The sequence below is a fragment of the Chionomys nivalis genome, chromosome 7, assembly GCF_950005125.1.
Source record: "Chionomys nivalis chromosome 7, mChiNiv1.1, whole genome shotgun sequence".
NCBI lineage: Eukaryota > Metazoa > Chordata > Mammalia > Rodentia > Cricetidae > Chionomys > Chionomys nivalis.
This window is the reverse complement of record NC_080092.1, coordinates 51,682,364-51,698,485: the sequence shown is the minus strand read 5'-3', so window position 1 is coordinate 51,698,485 and position 16,122 is coordinate 51,682,364. Positions and strand designations below refer to the sequence as shown.

General features: G+C 47.3%; 1 protein-coding gene across 2 annotated transcripts; it reads right to left on the bottom strand.

The window, feature by feature from the left end:
* Positions 1 to 7,000: 7,000 nt before the first annotated feature.
* LOC130877821 (C-type lectin domain family 10 member A-like) lies at positions 7,001 to 11,028 on the bottom strand. Of its 2 annotated transcripts, XM_057775421.1 has the most exons (10): positions 10,789 to 11,027; positions 9,785 to 9,887; positions 9,025 to 9,138; positions 8,511 to 8,606; positions 8,356 to 8,427; positions 8,207 to 8,278; positions 7,964 to 8,050; positions 7,715 to 7,866; positions 7,523 to 7,629; positions 7,001 to 7,404 (listed from the first exon to the last, which is right to left on the bottom strand). In XM_057775421.1, exons 2-10 carry the CDS (start codon positions 9,849 to 9,851, stop codon positions 7,248 to 7,250), a joined length of 924 nt encoding a protein of 307 aa, XP_057631404.1. In that variant the 5' UTR covers positions 9,852 to 9,887; positions 10,789 to 11,027; the 3' UTR covers positions 7,001 to 7,247. The 2 variants fall into 2 exon arrangements, with proteins under 2 accessions (XP_057631404.1, XP_057631405.1); XM_057775422.1 differs by lacking the exon at positions 9,025 to 9,138 and having other exon boundaries at positions 10,789 to 11,028.
* Positions 11,029 to 16,122: the final 5,094 nt, after the last annotated feature.

Sequence of the window (16,122 nt, the reverse complement as noted above, 5' to 3'; positions counted from 1 at the left end):
AACTCGTACCAGCTTCCAGGCTCCAAAGCTTTCCACAGGAGCCATGGTCAGGGCTGTGAGTATGTTTTTGAAATGTGTATGTGTGGGTGTTTTGCCTGTAAACATGTCCATGCACTGTGCATACGGTGCCCACAGAGGCCAGAATCCCCTGAGACAAGTTACAGAAGTCTGTGAATCACCATATGGGTGCTGGACTTGAACCTGGGCCCTCTGGATAAGCAGCCAGTGCTCTTAACCACTAAGCCATCTCTCCAGCCCTGGGACTAGCTCTGATGCTCTGAAAGTTGAGTTGCACTATTTGTCACACTTTTGAACTTTTGAAGAAAAAGAATTTCTTCTTTTTTTCATCTCTTAAAAACTTAAACTGGATTTTTTGCCACATTTTCTGTGAGACTGGTTTCCATTTTGTATCCCAGGTTTTAAATGTGTGCCTTTCTTCTTTCCACAAAGCAGGTATTGTTTACACGTTATTATTAACAGAGGGTATGTTGGAATAGAGCATTTTTTTCCCATGAAAAACTCAAGGTACAGGTCAATGGGAAATGATTTTCATCAAAGAATATTACATTTTCTTCCCCCACACATCCCACTTTGTATTAGAAAATGACATTGCGATCCATTTCACCACAAGTCAAATAATATGAACCAGTTACAGAGAAAATATCAAAACTAACTCAAACACAAAGATCAAGATGATATGAACCAGGATGGGGTGGGGTGCTTTTGTTTTCAGAAGTCTCTGCTTGGGTGCCCATAGCACAGACGAAGAGAGTCAGAACAAAGATTCTCTGTTACTAATTCCAAAGTAGCAGAGAAGGGGATAAAGGGGTAGAGACGATGACCTGGAGAGAATGGACGTGGGCAGCCTTTCTCGGATCCCCACTCTGTTCTGAGAAAACGCTTTCTCTGTGAAGTAAGTCTAAGCAAATCTAAACTCTAGGATCTTCCTCAAACTGAAGAAAATATCCAGAGATGCTCAACCCCAGCCTCTTGTTCCACAAACCAGCTTGGTTCTGACATCAGAAGCTGACATAGCTGGTCTCCAAAGTCGCTCATAAACACCATCCTTAGCTTGTACTGAGACAGACAGAAGGGCCGTATTTGTGGGGATGGGGGACGCCTTGATGAGAGGCTTGATGGAATCGTCCCTTAGCTTTTTTTGGAGAGCACTAGGAACCCCATCAGTCTCTTGACATACCCTCCACACAGTGGGCACGGGTGTACCCACATCTGTCCCAGAATTAGTGATCTGTGGGTCGGTACTGTTGGTTGTCCACCTTTCTTCTTTCTCAGTGGTGGCTGCATTCATATCATCTGCCTTAGGTCACTGAGTTACGTTTGTTGGGGCACTTAACACCCCTAGTTCCACAAGGGAACTGGTTGGAGACGCCCACTAGGGGCAGTTCTGAGTGGAGACCCCAAAGGAGAGCACATCATTCCAGAACAAAATGGGTGGACACTTGGAGGTGCAGGGGGATGTAGCCTTGGTGAGGCTCTTGGAGGAAGGAGTGCTAAGAAGGAGATATGGATAAACCAGGAAGAGGGCCAAGAGGTCACGTGCAATAGTGGTAAAAGTTTTAGTAGGAACCCTCCATTCCTGGAATCCCAGGTAGTCTCAGGAGTGGAGAGTGTCGGGGACCAGCCTCAACAAAAATACCATTTGCCATGGTAGGGGTGTGGGGATCAGAAAAATAGTAAAGAGGACAAAGATGTGAATAAAATAATAAAACAGAAAACATAGGCTAGTACCAGGAGGGAGTTCCAATGAATACTGAAATTGTGTGTGCTTAATTTTCTACAAGCTTTTATACCCCAACACAAAAGGGGGAAGAGGCAACAAAAGACTCCTCTAACATGATACAAAGGACAATTTGAACAGTTAATTGCTCAACACTTTGAGACATCAAGTCGTCAGCATTCTGTTGTTTAGGCAGTGAAGACACCTTAGACCAAGTATCCTAAAGACAGCCACTCCCCAGGTAACCTCCTATTACAAAAGAAGGAGCAGAGTACGCTTGCACGTCCTGACCATCTGTCAGGATGGAGTGGATCTACCTGTATGTGTCATCTTAATGTCAAAAGCACCAAGTCGCCACATCCTGATTCAGGAGGTGTAGCCCTGATTGTTGTCATCAAATTTGAGCAACCTCCAAACTCTCTGACCCTCAGACGAGGTGGAAATAGGCTCACATTTTTGGGCCTCCCCAGGAGAGGCCCCAGAAGTAATCCAGATGGCCACGAAGGTGGGGCAAGTGGTAGTCAGAGAGAAGCTTTGGGAGCTGGTGTGGGAGGTGTTTTTATCTGAGGAGGAGGCAGCGGTGGGTGCCTGCTGCTGCTATGGAGACACAAATGGGCTGCCAGAACAGCATCCCACCATCGTTCCTTTGTGACTGCTTTCCTGCTCAGAGCCACCATCATCATCATCTTCATCAGGATCCTCTGAAAAGCCGCTCTCTCTCCTTCCTTCCTCAGGACTGTTCCGGCCTGATGGTCAAAGCATCGAGGCTTGGAGTCATCTTGTTCTTCTCTTCCTTGACTCTCCAGGCACACCTGTGAGGATGTGCTACTCTGTATGTTTTCTCTTCAGAGTCATCTCACTCACCATCACCGCTATGAGCAAATTCATCCCTTTGCTTTCTCTAGCTGGTTTGGCATTGTGACTGCTGCCACTACTGTCACCGTGCTTATCTTTTTTTTTTTAATGTGTGTGTGTCTTAGTCACAGTTGTGTTGCTGTGACAAGACACCATGGCCAAGGCAACTTACAGAAAGAAGCACTTGACTTAGTCAAACTTGCTCACAGTTTCAGAGGGTTGGTCCAGGACCACCGTGGAGGGAAGCATGACAGCAAGCAGGCAGGTGTGGCACTGAAGCATTAGCTGAGAACTAAGATCCTGATCTGAAGGCAGGAGGGAGGGAGAGAGGGAGGGAGGGAGGGAGAGAGGAGAGAGAGAGAGAGCGAGAGAGAGCAAGAGAGCGAGAGAGAGAGAGAGATTCAGATTTTTTTCAGTTTTTTTTTTTGAGACACGGTTTCTTTGTGTAGCTCAGGCTGTCCTAGAACTTTCTCTATAGATCAGGCTGGCCTTGAATTCACAGAGATTAGGATTTGGATTTATAAACTTTAAAGCCCAACCCCAGTGACACACCTCCTCCAACAAGGCCACACCTCCAAATCCTTCCCAAACAGTTCCACCAACTGGGAACCAAGTATTTAAGAGTTCCACCAATTGGGAACTAAGTATTTAAATGTATGAACCTATGGAAGCCATTCTCATTCACACTACCACAGAAACCCAGAGCCAAAATAGATCTTTGCCCCATAAGGGTTCCTGAAGACTTTTATTACTGACTAAGGGAGTGGAGGAGTTTCTATCCTTTCTCAAACTTTTGTGAGTTAAAAACACTTATTCTACTTCATTCTTATGATGACATGCAGTTCCTCCTGAGAACCGCTTTGTACCAGTCCACAGTTTCAATGGGCTTGCATTTTTCACATCTAGATCACTGGGATTTTCTTTAGCATTTCCTCTTAAGCCCAAAATTAATTAGAGAGGTGGTAAAGTAGTATATATCAATGCAGATTTTATTATTTATTTATTTATTAAAGATTTATTTATTTATTATGTATACAACATTCTGCCTCCATATATGCCCACACACCAGAGGAGGGTGCCAAATCTCATTACAGATGGTTGTGAGCCACCATGTGGTTGCTGGGAATTGAACTCAGGACCTCTGGAAGAGCAGTCAGTGCCCTTAACCACTGAGCCATCTCTACAGGCCCCAATGCAGGTTTTTAAAAGTATGTACTTAAATGCTCATTTTTGTTTTATCACAGCCAGAGTATTTCCTTTTTGTTCTTAGCTGAAGTCTTACTTATAGGCAAATACTCGGCCCCATTTCGTTAATAATCTCATAAATCTCAGTAATACCCAGTTGGTTTGCCTTCCATTCTATCTTTAGGTATTGATTCTGTTAATATTAGTGCTTCTCATCTTTACAGAAAGAGCACAGCTCGAGGTGTCATGATACCTGGCCTCAACTTATACTAAGAGCTACAGAGACAAAGATAGCACTATACAGGCAAAACAAAACAGACTTATATACCAGTGAGAGGTCCCAGAGATCAGCCCACACAGCTGCAGTCCCCTCATATTTGACACAGCTGTCAAAATCATACACTAGGAGAGAGACAGCTGATTTAATACACGGTGATGGCAAGGCTGGATGTCCGCTTTTAGAAGAACAAAGTTGTATCTGTACAAGAGTCAGTTCAAAGTGGATCAGATTTAAATTAAAACCAGGAACACGGAAATTGCTACAGGAAAACAGAGAGAGCCCTTCAGGATACAGATATAATCAAATGATTTCTAAACAAGATTCCAATAAGACAGGAACTAGTGCCGAGAATTAATAAGCGGGGCTGCAGAAGACAAAATGTTTCTGCATCGCAAAGGGAGCCACTGAGGTAGCAGAGCAAAGAACCCACAGAATGAAAATATCTTATCCATCTAGACAGGGGTTAATATTTAGGATAGATCTTTATCTGTCTAACCGCAAAAATGGAACACTAAAACAAAACTGTCAATCAACAAAAGATCTAATGAAAAAAATGAACAAAAGAAGAAACATAAATAGCAAATAGGTATTTTAAAATGTTCAGTGTCCTTCGCCATCAGGAAAATGCAAATTAAAACTACTTTGAGGTTCCATCAGAATAGCTATTATCAAGAAAAGAGGAGGCTGGGCATGGTGGGCATGCACACCTTTAATTCCGTACTCAGGAGGCAGAGATAGACAGATCCTGTGAGTTCAAAGCCAGCCTGGTCTACAGAGCAAGTTCTAGTGCTACACAGTGGGTCCCTGTTTCACAGAAAGATAAGAAAGAAAGCAAGAGAGGAAGGAAGGAAGGAAGGAAGGAAGGAAGGAAGGAAGGAAGGAAGGAAGGAAGGAAGGAAGGAAGGAAGGAAGGAAGGAAGGAAGGAGATAGAAAGGGAGAAAGAAAGAAAAAAGGAGAGAGAGAGAGAGCAGCAAATGCTGATGAAGATGTAAGGAAATAAAAACCTTTAAGTCAAGCATGGAGGGAGTAGCGCACGCCTTTAATCTGAGCACTCAGGAGATAGATGCAGGAGAATCTCTGTGAGTAAATAAACCAGCATGGTCTTCAGAGCTAGTTCCCAGACAGCCTGCCTGGGCTGTTACACAGAGAAACCCTGTCTCAAAACAAAGCAAAGCAAAGACAACCAAAACCCCATATAACAGCAGCAGCAAAACCCTCCTTAAGTCCTGGTAGGACTCTTTTGTTTTATTTTTCAACTTGACACAAGCTAGTTACTTGGGAAGAGGAACCTAAATTGAAAACTTGCCTCCCTAATATTTACTTATGGGCAAGTCTCTCAGGCATTTTCTTGATTAATGATTGATGTGGGAGGGTCCAGCTGTGGGCAGTGCCACTCCTGGACAGATGATACTGGGTTGTACAAGCAGACTGAATAAGCCATGAGGAGCAAGCCAGTAAGCAGCACTCCTCCATGGCTTCCCGCCTCCAGGTTCCTGCCTTGAGTTCCTGCCCTGACTTCCGCCAGTGACTGAGTGTGACCCGACATCTGTAAGGTGAAATAAACCCTTTCCTTCCCAAGTTGCTTTTGGTCACGGTATCTTATCACAGCAATATAAATTCTAATTAAGACACCATATCAGTGTTAGCAGAGTGTCAGCTAATGAAATCAGCATGGACATGCCTCAAAAAAAAAAAAAAAATAAAACCTATGACTTCCGTATGTCCCAGCTGTCTCACTTGTGGACGGATACTCAAGGGGCGCTCTGTAACCGACCACAGGGCCACTGGAGCATCCTTGCTAAATGCTGTCTTATTCACAAGAGCAAGGACATGGAGTCAGCCTAGCCGCTCATCAGCTGATGGAGGATAGTGAAAACGTGATATGTACGCGCAATGGAATTCTATTCATTGTGAAGAAAACAGAAACCACGAATTTTGCAGAAAAATGGATGGGTTGGGAAAATATTGTGTTAGGTAAGGTGACCTAGACTCAGAAAAACAAAAATCATGTGTTCTCTTTCCATGAGGGTTGTAGTTTATCAAGTCTATAAATAAGTATACAAGTAGGGATAAGCATGAATAGAGAATCTGAAACCAGAAAGGTGGCCAGGAGAAGGGGGAGGGAGTTTGGGAGCGGGGTGGGCAATAGGACTATGTGACGTGAGACTCGAGAGAAAGCTATTGGGTGGGGGCATTAGAAGAACAAAAGGGGGCTAGAAGAGAAGTGTGGGGGAGAAGATCAAACAAAAGCTAATCTTGTTTGAAAATCCCATAATGATTTTATAATTTTAGAGTGTTGCACATACTAATCGAAAAGAGCTTCAGTTCCATGTAGTTAAGTCAGGACTTCGCTCCTGCAGTCTCCAGATCCTGGGTGGTTTGCTCGTGGGATTGGCCGTTGTCTGTGAATATGGCTTCTGCTTGTTCTGAGCAATGCCACACAGCAGTAAGTTTGCTTCCAGGATTTCTGAAGCACAGGCATTGATTGGTGGAGTCCCAGGAGTATAACCACAAGCATGCAACTCTGCTTTTCCTTTTCCTGGGATGGTTTACAAAGGTTCCTCCTGTTTCAGTTTTGAGGCAGTGTCTCACCATGCAGCCCTAGCTGACCTGGAACTTATGGTGGAATCCAGACTAGCAGTGGTTCTCCTGCCTCTGCCTTCCAGGGGCTGAAACTATGGAGGTGAGACACTGTATCCAGTTCCACAGTTTTCTTAACAGTGTGGTTTTAGACCAGGCACAGCTACTAAAAGTGGAGCTCTTGGGAACCAGAACGTTGAATGCTTTCTGTGAGTCTCTTGGGGAATATTAGGTTACCCACCCACATTTTGAATTTGCTTTTATTCAGTCAAAGAGGGTAAATGCTAGATTGTGATCTATATAGTTTTTCATATTGTTATCCAATTTGATATGAATAAAACAACACAAAGATCAACAAAAAGTATTTAATTTTGTTACATTAAAAGTTGGCTAAAATAAACTGCACATTGTATAAGCTATCACAGATTCCAGTAGCCTCACCCTTCTGGTCACCACACTACCCATCTCAAACACAACCCTTTCTCCTTGCCTCAAAATTCTCAGTAAAAAGAAAAACCCCAAGAATGTCGAGACTGGGTAGGAGGATTCCAAACTCCAGGCTTTAGCAGCTGAAGGCATTGAAGACGTAAATTAGGTGGAGGGAGCTCCTAGCCGGCCTTGGCCAGCTCTGCCTCGCAGACCCAGCGGAAGGACCTCTGGCAGGCGTCATCATTCCAGTTACCAGCGGAGGTGAACTGAGCACAGTCCTCACCTCCTCCAAGTCCATGTCCGTACCAGTTATCTGGCTGCTGTGGGGCCCAGTTCCTATGAGCAGACACAGGGGTGATTCTCCAGAAACCAGACTCTACCCCTGCCCCTTGGGAGAAGAGGTGGTCCCTGGCCAAAGGCCACTAGATGAGGGCACAATGCAACACACGCTCACTTAAAGCTGTTCTCCAGTTCCGTTCCATCCACCCATCGCCAGGGCCCGTTTTGGTCTGTGAGGCCCATCCAAGTGACCACATGGGCTAACTTATCCTGTAGAAAATTCTGAAGAAAGAAGAGAGTGTGGTAACCTCTCCCTTAGACCAGAGAGCCCCCCCGCCCGCCAGGAGCCTCCCCACCCAGACATCACCTGCTCCTCCATGGAGTTGACCACCACCAGGTGAGCGTTCTCTAGCTGGCAGTACTTGTCAGCTTCGGGCCATGACTTCCTAGTTTGAGAGAACCAGTAGCAGCTGCCTTCGTGTTCTACCCAGTGAAGGGGGCAGCAGGTCCTTTCAGAGCCTACAAAAGGAAAAGGAAGGGGGATGGAGAACAGAGGCGCTGTCTACTATGCCATATCCCAATAACTGGAACAAACTATGCCCGTCCACCTCCTCACCATTGTTCCTGAGGCTGGCCAGCTGGCACGACAGGGCCTTCAAGTCCTTCCCCAGCTGTTGGACACGCTCCGTCATTTCAGAAAGATCTGGGACACACAGATGGACATGAGAACAGCGCTCTACTGCCACAGCTGCTTGGCGAGTCCCTGGTGCTCAGGTGACCTGCACAGGGCTCAGCTAGGAACATCACACACTGCACACACACACACCTCCTCCCAGGGTACAGGAAACCAAGGTCTAACCTGTTTTCAGGGCCTGTTCCTTTTTCTCCACTGTGCTCTCCAGAGAAGTCACCTTCTGGCTCAAGTCTCGGCCTGGAAGACGACAGTTCAGTCCCAGGGACCCATTTGCCCACACCCTCTGCCAACTCTTAGAGACCAGGGCCTCTCACCTGCCAGCAGTTCCTGCCTGTGATCGTCCACGTCCACTTTCAGAGAATTGATCCTTTCTTGCAAGCTGTTACCTGCGGAACAAGGGACTGGATCAGGACTCTGTCCTCCCTGCCCAGCCCACTCCTGCCCAGAACCCGGTCAGAGCCCAACTCACCCTTGGAGTTCAGGGCCTGCAGTTCAGCCTTCATGTAGGAGGTGAGGTTTTCTGAACTGGCTCTCAGGGTGCCTAGGTCCCTCCTTAACTGGGAATCTGATGGGGACGATAGAATGATCAGAACCAAGATTGCTCAGTCCCCTCTGTGGCAGCAGTAAGATGGACACTGCACGCAAGGTAGCATTCTGGGTCACACTGGGGCAGACACCGTTGTTACCCAGGATTGCACTGGAGCAAACTGAGGCTTAGGAGTGAGGTGATGCACAAGAAGAAGTCACACGGCCAGCAGCCGTCCCCTTCGTGGGTCCTCGTGTCCCCACCAGTGTTCCCACCACTGCTCTCATCTACTTCCCCACACAGGTCCCTGTCCATTATGCGTCTCTGCTGTTAACCTTGTCATTGCCATGGCCCTCACTGCTGTCCTTAAGTCTTTGCTCCCATCGCTGCCTCCGTCCACCCTGCCCACCAACACCCCTGCGATTCCTCTCTTCCCTGTGATGCCAAGGGCACCCACTTTGGGATCCAATCACGGAGACAACCACCAGCAGCAGGAAGCCGAGGCCCAGGGAGAAGAGGAGGAGGTGGGTCCATGAGAAGACATTCCACAGGAAGGACTGGGGGGGAGCCGCTGAAAGGTAAGAGGGTGTCAGGGTAAGGGGATTCAGACTGTAAGAGGGAGAGAGAAAGAAGGGAAGGGGTTTCTGGGGTGAGGAGACCACCAAAGGCTTGTCACTGGAAGTGGAGGGGACATAGCTAGAGAATTGGGGGACTCTGGGTGCCCGGGCATTTGATGCCTCCAAAGCATTGAACATTTGCAGTTCCTTGAAGCTCTTACGGCCCTGAGGTCGTGTTTAACACCCACTAGGAATTCACATGCATATAAGCACACAGAATCTAGCACAGTGCTAATGAGGTCTTGACATCAGAGCGGGGAGGATACCAATAGGGCACAAATAGGAGCAGCCAGGTCCCTAACACATGTCTGCATGGTCAAATAAAAGAGTTCCATTCCAAACCCAACTAAGTGCATTGCACACTCCTCATCTCCCCACAGAGCAGAGGAAGCCAAATCACCAAGGTCTTCCTTGGTCCTGTTTTCTTGAGGACTTTGTATCCTCTTCACAACGAGCCGCCAGTGCTTAGTCCTGTCCCCACCAGAGTGAGGCACACAACAGTGCCTAGGGTGGATACATAGACAGACTATGACAGCAGAAATCCTTGTGGACTCCTGGAGAGGAGGACCTGCTAGGAGTGTATGTCTGCTTTTCTCTCACCCTTTCCAGTCTCTGGGTTTTTCTCCTCGCTCCGTGAGTTCTGGAAGTTCTCATATGTAACTGTCATGCTCGGACAAACACTAGGCCGTTGGGGCTGTCGGAACTGAAAGTGAGAGACAGGATCCAGGCTGATACAGAGCTGGGACCAAGGAGAAAGCTAGAAGCAGTATGTAGAGCTGAGATTCAGACCGGAACTGAGATCAAATATGGCATGTGCTCTAACTAGAGTGAAAAGGGGCTGGTGAGGGCTGGAGAGATGGTTCAGGAGTTAAGAGCGCATGCTTCTTTCTCAGAGGACCCAGGTTCAGTTCCCAGCATCCACATGGTGGCTCACAACCATCCATAACTCTAGTTCCAGGAGATTGAATATGATCTTCTGATCTCTGTGGGCATCAGGCACATACGTGGTACATAGATATCCACATAGGTAAAACTCACACAAATAAGTAAATAGATAAACAGAAAAAATTACAAAGGTGGGCAACATGCAACTGAATTAGAAATGGGGTCAGGATTGGACTAAGTACCAGGGTTCAGCTGAGTTTGGAATTTGGAGGTAATGCCCAAAGCTAAGCTTATTGCTATTGCTAGGTCTAAGATGGGCCCGTCTTGAGAGTGTGCCCTTCCCTTGGATTGGCACCTGCACTCAGCCTGAAGCCATGAGAGAAACTGGGCCCAAGCTTGCAGTAAAACTGGTAGCAGAATAGGGTTGAATTCAAACTTTGATCAGGGCTGATTTGAATATTCAAACTGGATCTAGGACCAAAACTGAGATTAGGGTAGGACCCGGGCTAGAGAAGATGATCGGGCTGCCATTGAGCCACAACGGGGGCTGCATCTAGGTCTTTGTCTCACCTGGAATCCAATAAAGGGATCGAGTCCCACACTATCCTCTTGTATCTCTTCCTCCTTAGGGCCACCAATGCCCAAAGTTCCCCCTCTCCCTGCCTCTTCTAACACATTCCCTGTCCCACTGGTCTCCCTGGTGACCCCAGCCCAGTTACCTGTGTCTGGAGACAGTGACTCTTGGCTTCCCTGTGCAGCAATGACCAGGGGTAGGAAGTCAGTCAGAGTGGAGAACTAAATCCCGGAGGGTTGATGTGGGAGGGACCAAGTCAGAAGCTGCTAGTACACATGACAGTCTTGCTGGGTTTTGTGTCCAGTGGTTTGTATTTTGGGACATCCAATTTCAGCTTTTAACAGCAAACAACACAGAGTGGATTGTAAATGGTACACGTGCAGAGGTTAGAGGTGGGTGGGGTTGGGCTCGGGTTTGGGGCTAGCTTTGCACTTAATCTCAAGGGTGTGCCTTCTCCCATTCCTCTTTCTGGGAGCTCTCACGACTTCCTCATTTTTGGAGTGTTGGGGTGGGGGGTTGACCAGAAAGAACAGTCTGTTGTTTTCTCTTATGCCTTATGTCTTCATCCGTTTCCTGCCTATGTATTTCCAAGAACTATTGGTGTCTCCGTCATTTGCCCTCAAGCCCAGAGCAGCCCAGCCTCTCACCTTGCTCCTTCCTGTCACGAGTCCACAGCATCTGACTATCACCCATCGGCTAGCTAGAGTTCCTTTGCTCCATTCAGGTAGAAATCATCATGACTTGGCAAGAGGCAGACCTGGGTCCTTGGATTCTGAATATTCTTTGTCTGAGCCAACAGCTTCAAGGCTCAAGTCCTGAACCAGAGGCTTATGTTTCCAGACCCTAGAGGCCGGACTTATGGACTGGGCTGCTCAGACTGGAGGGGCTGTTGCTCTGGGGTTCGACTGCTAACGGCCTGGCACCTGGCAGCTCGTATGACCCTGACCTCTTAGAAGCAACCACTCCCCGGAGGTGCGCGTGGCTGGTGTCACACCTCAAGCGCAGGTGTCAGGAGTCTTGGCCCTTCGGGTTTAGTAGCTCCATGTAATTCTCCCAGTGACTATGGCTTGCGGCCCTGGCCTTTGTCATGTCACAGTCTTTCCTATAACACCTTGTGCTTTGTTATCTGTGCCACCTCTGCCCCTGCAACCCTTGCCCCTGGCCATTCTTTGGAATCTTTCAACTGCCTTCTTGCTACTGCTGTTCCGCTGTCTCCCCTCATGTTGCCAGTTCAGACCCTGCCTTACTCTCAGTGAAAATCCAAAGGAATCAAAGAAAAGGACATTGGGTGAAATCTGTAGTCGGGCCTAAGTTTGTAACATCAGCAGCAGCCCTTTAGGGGTTTCTCCCCGCTAACTAGAAGAGAGAGCCAAATAGCCTGCTTCTTTAGCCAGGAAGGGGTCATGGCAGAGTCATTTAGCCAATCAGAACATAGTCCTTCATGCCAACTGTGGGCTGTGGTTGCACCAACCACACACTGTTTTTTAAGCTATCAGGAGCGGTCTCCCTCTGACCAGGGTGAACGTGGCTGCTAGGGCTCAGTGAGGCTTAAGATGATAGAAAGTGTGGCGCAAGCTGTTTGAGTTATACCTGCCTCTGAGAGCTGACCTTGACAAGCAGCTGTGGTTGTGATGTAGCTTTTGTTAGGAAAAAAATCCCAAGATGAGCGGCTCTGCCAGTGCAAAGAAATCCAATAGGTCAGATCAAACTGAATTAATATGCCCATCGTTTCATTAAATATGGCGCTCTCAGGTGGCTGAGCGTATGGTGGGGAGACAGAAAAGTGGGGAGCACATGCAAACCAGGAACCACGTGTTCCTCCTCTGGGAGCCCACTTAAATACCCCATGGGAGTGGTCCTGACCCCTCCTGGCATGCTGGGATTTGGAGTCCAAACCAATGCAACTCCCAGGCCAGGAGGCTGGGATGGATGCCAGGGGCTGGGGCTATGCTTCAGACTTAACAGCTCTCTCAAGAAATCTGTACAGTGTTCAAAGCAACCAGATCAGCGTGCATGGCTGATAGTCCTCTATCAAAGGTAGCCTGGGTATCGGAGAGAGATCTGACACCTGTCACTGTCACTTAAGAAGCTAAAATGCCATAACTGTCACCATAGCTTACTGGAAGAGGAAGAACAATTATGTCCCTCTAATATAACACTTCTCTTATTAACAAGTCAATTCTTACAAGAAATGTGAGTGGCATTTGGGTGATGGATGTTTTGGGGTGTAGAACATTTTGTGACATATCCTAAGTCAAAAGGCTCATCCGGGAGACAGACAGAAGTCAACCCCAATGTTGCTGCCGCCCTGACCTGGTTCTCTGAACATGCTTCCAGTTCATCCATTCTGTGTGCCCTGAAGAGGCTGTGTTGAAGCTGTGCACACTTCCTTTTCAAATGGAGGGTAAGTGGGACCATGTTGGATATTGTTCGTTAATTTAAGAGATAGATCAAAGATTTCCCTCTCTATCAGCTCATCAAGTGTGTCTTATTTCATCATGTGTACAATCATTTAAACATTTTCTTTGTCATTGTTGATGTTTAGTTTTGTTTTCTGAGACAGGGCTTCTCTGTGTAGCTCTGGCTGTCCTGGAACTCACTTGTATACCAGGCTGAACTCAAACTCACAGAGCTCTGCCTGCCTCTGCCTCCTTAGCGCTGGGATTAAAGGCGTGCGCCACCACCACCGCCCTGCTCTGAGTTCTGGGATTAAAGGCAAGCCTGATTCCCTTTTCTTATCGTAAAACATGTAGGTTGTTTCCAATTTGTTTAGGCTCTTGCTAGTGTTCTGATTAGCGCGTTGTTAGTCAAAGATAAACGCTATACTTTGGATCTGCAATGTCCTCCAAGTGCCCCGTATTAGAGGCTGGGTCCCTGGCTTGATACTGTAGGAAGACAGTGGGATGCCTAAGAAGGAAGGCCAACCAAGATGTCTTCTGGGCTGGGAGGACTTGAGGATGAGGGGAGCAGGGAACAGGGTCATGCCCTCTAAGAGGAATTACAGGAACCCAATCTCTTTCCCTTTCACTTCCTGGTCATTAAGTGAGAAGTTTTGTCTGCCATACCATCCCGCCGTGATGACCCAAGGCAATGAGGCCTGTCAATCATGGACTGAATCCTCTAGAAGTGTGGGTTAAAACACAGTAAGACACGGGCTGAATTAATCCCTTTTTCCTTGTGAGCTCTTTGCCCAGGCATTTGCTTTAGTGTGATAAAGCTGGCCAGTGTAGCCTGGCTTTTAGAAGCTAACACTGAAACTGCATCTAGCTTCGGAGCTATGTATAACCGAGCATGCATGCCCGAAGCGGGGAGAGGAAGGAGCAAATGCGGGGAGCCCTGGCGCCATCTCAGCTATCCATCCGGAGAGCTCAAGGGGTTCATGTGATGTTTCCACACATTGTTCAGCACTGGGCTGACAGGGAGGGGTTCCTATATAGATGGCCTCTTCCCCAGGGTTGTTTGTCACTGCCCTTTGCTCCTCCTGCTGCTCTTTGGCTCAGCGGTTTTCCTGACTTAACACAATTTGTGTTTATTCTCCAGTATGGGCCTGATGTCTCTGGTTCCTTAGCTCAGTGACAGCTAAGGATGGAACAAAGAGAAATCTCCCAGTCTTTGCCCAGGAACTCTATGTGTGGGACACGCTGTCGGAACACTAGCGTGGGAAGCCCTGCTGTAGCCTCTGCTTCCTGCCTGTGCAGCGCCTCAGGCTGAGGCAGCTGTGAGAAACTGTCAGGCTCTAGGCGTGTAGACGACTGAGCACATGTCCTTGGTCTTCTAGATCCCCCAGAATGCACTGCGACTTCTATAACCCCCCCATGAAAACTGTAATAATCTACACGAGAAAGATACAGACAACCACGCCAATTGAGTCAATTAAAAATATATGAGTCTTTTATTAGCCGGCGATGAAAACCAGGTTCATGCCTCAGAGTCTCTTGGTATCCAAGTTCAGGGGTACAGCATTTTAAAAGGCAAAAATCACAAAAATCTCAGAGCAAAAGCATATGAGAGTCATAGCAACCTCGAAGTGTTCCTCCTGCCTGGAAAAGCATAGTAGTTATTTCAGACACAACATGACAGCTATTGTCGACTAATACCGTTTTCAGTTATTTGAGGTCCCACGAATTGTTTTGGTTAATACGTGTAGACCATGGTCAAGGCCGTGGGAATGTCCAATGTGTTGCCAAGGCAGATGGGAGCAGTGGAGAGCAGAGGACGATCTAAGCAAACACAAAACAGAGTTGGCACAAGGTGGTGCATCTTAGTCATTTCCCCATTTCTTTTGGTTACTCTTAAATCTTTAATTTTTATGAAGGGTCAGGTCCTGGGTAACGATCAGTTAATTAATCAGGGCCCGATCATTAGACCTCGGAAGAGAAGGAGACAAGAACCCCTGGGATCAGTGAGTAAGGTGGGCAGCCATGGGATCCAATCAAACCAGCCATAAAACAAAGAATTGTCGGCCTTTTCAATTTATTATTCATAAGGGTAAATTGCTATTTAAATGTGAAATCAGACATAGCTTATTAAATAAATTCGATAAGTTTTTATAAACCTATTTATTTAGATACAGCAGAGCCAATAAAATTTTGTGTTAGTGTCCAGCCCTGGGGAGCCATTAACATTAGCCCTGTAGGAAGCATTTTGGCTAATATTACCATGAGTCCAAAGGGAGAAAGGGCATAATCCCTGTCTCCAAATGTATGCAGTTGAGTTTCTTAAACTTTGCTGTGCAAAGGTTCATGGGCTTCTGGGTTTCTAAGAGGAACCAGGGTGAAGAGCTGGTCCCCGCTCATCTCAGGAAGATGAGCTGAAGAGAGGCTGATCTGGGTGGACTTTCCTGGAGAGGATCCGCAGGGGGACACCTGTCATTCAGTGTCTGTACTTGAGCCTGCTGTGCTGATGCGCCCTGTGACAGGCCCTCGTCTTGTGTTCTTTAAAACTCTCTTGGGGACTCTTTGCAGAATCAGGTAATTACTTCTCAGCCCTGGAATTAGCTTTTGCTAAGAGAGGAGAAGAATCGAAAGCCGTGGTAGAAGGCATGGCCGATTGAACTAGCATGCAGGTCCCACACCAGTCAGGTGGCAGCTGAGGTACGAGGTTCCCCTGTTCACAGCAGCTTCACACACCAATTTGGGAGACACTGGCTCTTTGCCCCTGTTGTTTGAGACATTAAGACATGGACTCTAAGATCCTCCCCGCTGGGTAAGAGAATCCCCATCACGTGAGACATGAGGAGTAATTCACCTCTCCTGTAGACAAGGAAGACATTTTCCTAATTTGGCCTACACGGCTAGAGCTGGTCAGGCCCACACAGCCGGAGGCAGGAACACCAGGAAATCAGGCAAGCCTTCTTCCTGCATCCTTCTCCTGTGATGAGGCTAGCATGCAGTTCACTGTGATGGGGTCTCGGTGAGCTCTGGAGTCAAACCAAAGGACGATGGGTGCTATCAGTGGGAGTTTCTAGACAGGTCAAATG

Bases quoted from the DNA above. Each gene is read 5' to 3' on its own strand.
- LOC130877821 (XM_057775421.1), bottom strand. From the start codon at position 9,851: ATGACAGTTACATATGAGAACTTCCAGAACTCACGGAGCGAGGAGAAA. The intron at 8,279-8,355 runs GTGAGAGGCCCT...GTCGTCTTCCAG, and splicing joins CAGGCAGGAACTGCTGGCAG to GCCGAGACTTGAGCCAGAAG. The intron at 7,867-7,963 runs GTGAGGAGGTGG...TTCCTTTTGTAG, and splicing joins GGCCAGCCTCAGGAACAATG to GCTCTGAAAGGACCTGCTGC.